Source organism: Penaeus monodon, chromosome 32 (genome assembly GCF_015228065.2).
Source record: "Penaeus monodon isolate SGIC_2016 chromosome 32, NSTDA_Pmon_1, whole genome shotgun sequence".
NCBI lineage: Eukaryota > Metazoa > Arthropoda > Malacostraca > Decapoda > Penaeidae > Penaeus > Penaeus monodon.
This window is the reverse complement of record NC_051417.1, coordinates 26336751-26340206: the sequence shown is the minus strand read 5'-3', so window position 1 is coordinate 26340206 and position 3456 is coordinate 26336751. Positions and strand designations below refer to the sequence as shown.

The following is a 3456-nucleotide window of genomic DNA, read 5'->3' as shown; positions in this document are numbered from 1 at the left end:
TAAATACAGGAAATTTCTTTTCAAACATATACAAATGAGCACAAGGAGAAAAAGTACAGAAATCGGTCGGCACTTGAGTTAGTGATAGAGTTTATATTTTCCATAAGGGCGAGATCCTATCACTACCAAGTAATGAGAAGAATTATTTTAATGAACAAAGCAGCTGATACAAAAAAACAAAAACAAAAAACTAAGAGATGCCTGGAACACATTCATGAAAAGCAAAGGGGGGGAGGAAGCACGCCCTTTTACTTCAGTGCATGACAGCATGAAGGCGGGTTCATTATATCTAGTAATAATGAGTAGGAATCAAATGGCTGTGTAGGTGTATCTTCACGTATAGTTTACAACAACACAGATATTGAGAGATATTCTTGGGATTTCACAATATGAGTGTCTACTTTCTAAAGAGAGCATGTGGTCAGCAATCGCGTTTCTTTTGGCGCCAAGTCTGGGTTTTCTGCTTCATGTCGCAGTTATCGTCCACTGCGATAACATTTACTCATTCTTTTTTTCTAATGCAGATTTACCTAGTATGGTAATTTTAAAGCAACTCGAGGTTTTGTGTTTATTAATAGTAGGTATGATACTGACGGGTATATAAACCTTGGGAGTAAGCTTCATGCGTCACGATCATGACAATACTCGCCTTACTTCATAATAAATAGACACATTCAACAATGGCAAAGGAGGTAAGGGAGGCGTGCGGTATGAACACTAATTGGGTCGTAAAAGTTTGTATTTTGAACTTACAATACGGATTAGGAGTGGCGGGGAATTTCTAACATTATAAGTCATTGAAGTGTACTGTGTCACACGATCTTCACGGCTCACGTTTACAAAATAGGTTAATCTGTTAATAAATTCATTGATTGAACTTGCGGGCAAAACGGTATTATTTTTATTTCTTATGAACTGAAAAGTTCAGAAAATTGTGTATGAAACAGAAGGAAATGTTATTTTTCCTCACTACATCATTATCTCAAACATGTTCATGGACTTCGAGAAAAAATCTTATCATTAGGTAAGCGTTTTCATACTTTTATATTTCACCTATGATACAATAAAATATTTATGGTGTTACTTCCTGTAAGGGGAATGAATGCCTTTGCCTAACAATTTACATAATTTAGCCTAAATACATTTAAATTGGTAATTTCAGCATGAATTACCAAATCAGCACCCCTCGTTTCCTCATGCGTGAAGAGAGGTGAATAATCGTCATGCTCATTCCGACTGAGAGAGGAGAGTGGATTCTCCTCGCCCTTCCCTTCCTCTCTCATGAATGACCTCTCTTACTCCCCCTTGCTATCGTCATCTCGCCACATCGCCCCATCACCCGTCATGGAAGATCGAAACCTATTGAATCCCATTCCGGAGAGGATCGGTTGTGGACATTTGTTAAAATTTGTTTTACGGAACCCCCTTGCGCCACCTATCGGCCGTCGGTATGTTATGTTTTCATGTCAGTTATTGTCTGATATCGAGCCCTCCGACTAACATGGCCGCATGAATTAGTGATTGTGAGGAGATTGTGGACGAAAAAACTGACTTTTTACTGTGTGTGACCATCCGAAAGTGACATTTATATGTACGCTGGACACTCTGATATGCAGCGGATGAAAGGACAAGGAACCTCAGGTTGGTTTTAATGTGATTCTACTCAGTGCAAGTGATTATCAGCATTGGATGGTGTTTTTCCCGACACGAATTTCGGGGGAAAATTTCTCGGAAGTTTTTTTTCTCAGCCACCGCTCTTCCTCTGCTATTATCGTGACACGTTTGCAAAGCCGTGTTTCGAAGGTTGGAAAGGTGGAAAAAGTATGGAAAGGGGGGAAGATATGAAAGAAGGGAAAAAGAGGGGGCGAGGGAGAGGAGTTTGGGCCGGGGATGGCGAGGACGTTCACCTCCCATGCCCTCTTTTTAATGATTCTGTGGTGAATACTGTGGTGAATGTGATGACAACGTCTTCGTGCAATGGAGAGTGTTGGTGTTCAAGTATTTGTCACTGGAGTGTTTGTCCTCTTTAGTGCACAGATTGTGTATAATTTTATTTTTTTCTCTTCCATTCCTCAGGGCTTTGTAATCAGCTGTTTTCATCCTATTTCCCAGTTTATTTTCCCAGTCAATATTTTACCCTTGTAGTGCACAGTTTTCCTTTTGAAGTCATTTAATTGATGTTAGGCTTGTCAGACACTATGGAATGGTCTGATTTTTACCATATGAAATATGTAAGAAACTTTGTTGCTGTATTTGTTGTACTTGATTTTGAAGTGTGTTGAGAAATAACTTTATGGGGCTGAATAACATTTAAATAGGTTTGGTTATAAAGTAAGAGCATGGCAGATGTATTAACATTGATATTTTGTTATTGTGAAGTTTGAAAGATGTAATAGACTTAGATAATTACCAGTTTATACATTTCTAAGATAAATTTGAACAAGAATGCCTAGTAGATTTTTACAATTCTTTATGTTGTTTTACTAATTTTATAGTTTATTTTTCATCATGCAGGATTTTATGATGGACTGTGATAATTTTATAGGTATACTCATTAAGTGCATAGAATAGGACTGCCTGACGGTATTGAAAAATGAGAAAATATTACCCTTTAAAAGATCTGAAAGGACACTGCTATATGCAATAAGGGATAGATGATAGTGCAAACACATATTTAAAAGGCTACCAATTGCTGTAGTAAAGGCCAACATGCCTCCTATGTGTATATTTTGGCAAGTTAGAAAATATAGACCCATGTGATTTACCATCAAACCAGTCCTAGAGCTTTGTCTTCTCAGAATATATGAGGAAGTGGTCTATTGGTGTCACTTGATGTTCTCTTGTGAATAACCATCATACACTGATTGATTTTGATACAGCAAAAAGAATGTAAAGGGTAAGGAAAATGAAAGACTTATCTCTAAATCTATTAAGTATGCTATCAGAAGAAATTCTCATACCAGAGGTAAATTAGAAGGGTTTTATGAGGACATGTGATTCCAGAGGTGTTCTCCAGCCAGTTGCCTGCAAATGCATTTATTAGATGTTTTGTTAGTGAACATATTAATGCTTATAACATAGTTGAAAAGTTAAACTAGCAGAACTTTTCATAAATGCATCTTTAAGCAATTGAGTCAGAGAGCACTTTTGAATGTACATACCCTCAAATGTGCCTTAGCTTTAAACACATTCATGCCACAACATTTTTGCTTGAAATTAAGACATTGCCCTTACATGTTCTGCATTTACTTCAACTAGTTCTTTTCTCTTATTACATATACTTTTTCAAGCTTATTTCAGTAACAAAGTATATTATATTGGAATATTGAGTTATAATAGTAACCATTTATAGTAACCATTGTAACAGCAAGGAGAACTTAGTATGAATGTGGAAATTAGTGAATACAAGAAGTCTTGTACACTTTCCCATTTTTGATGTCCTTCCCATAAGACTCA

At 36.7% G+C, this 3456-nt stretch overlaps 1 protein-coding gene across 1 annotated transcript in view; it reads left to right on the top strand.

Annotated features, from left to right (window-relative positions):
- Positions 1 to 1466: 1466 nt before the first annotated feature.
- LOC119593770 (YTH domain-containing family protein 3-like) overlaps positions 1467 to 3456 on the top strand; it is a gene marked incomplete in the record, with an annotated part of 24099 nt that continues 22109 nt past the window's right edge. The window contains 1 exon segment of the mRNA XM_037942789.1: positions 1467 to 1641. Within this exon segment, the coding sequence (XP_037798717.1) occupies positions 1590 to 1641 (52 nt within the window).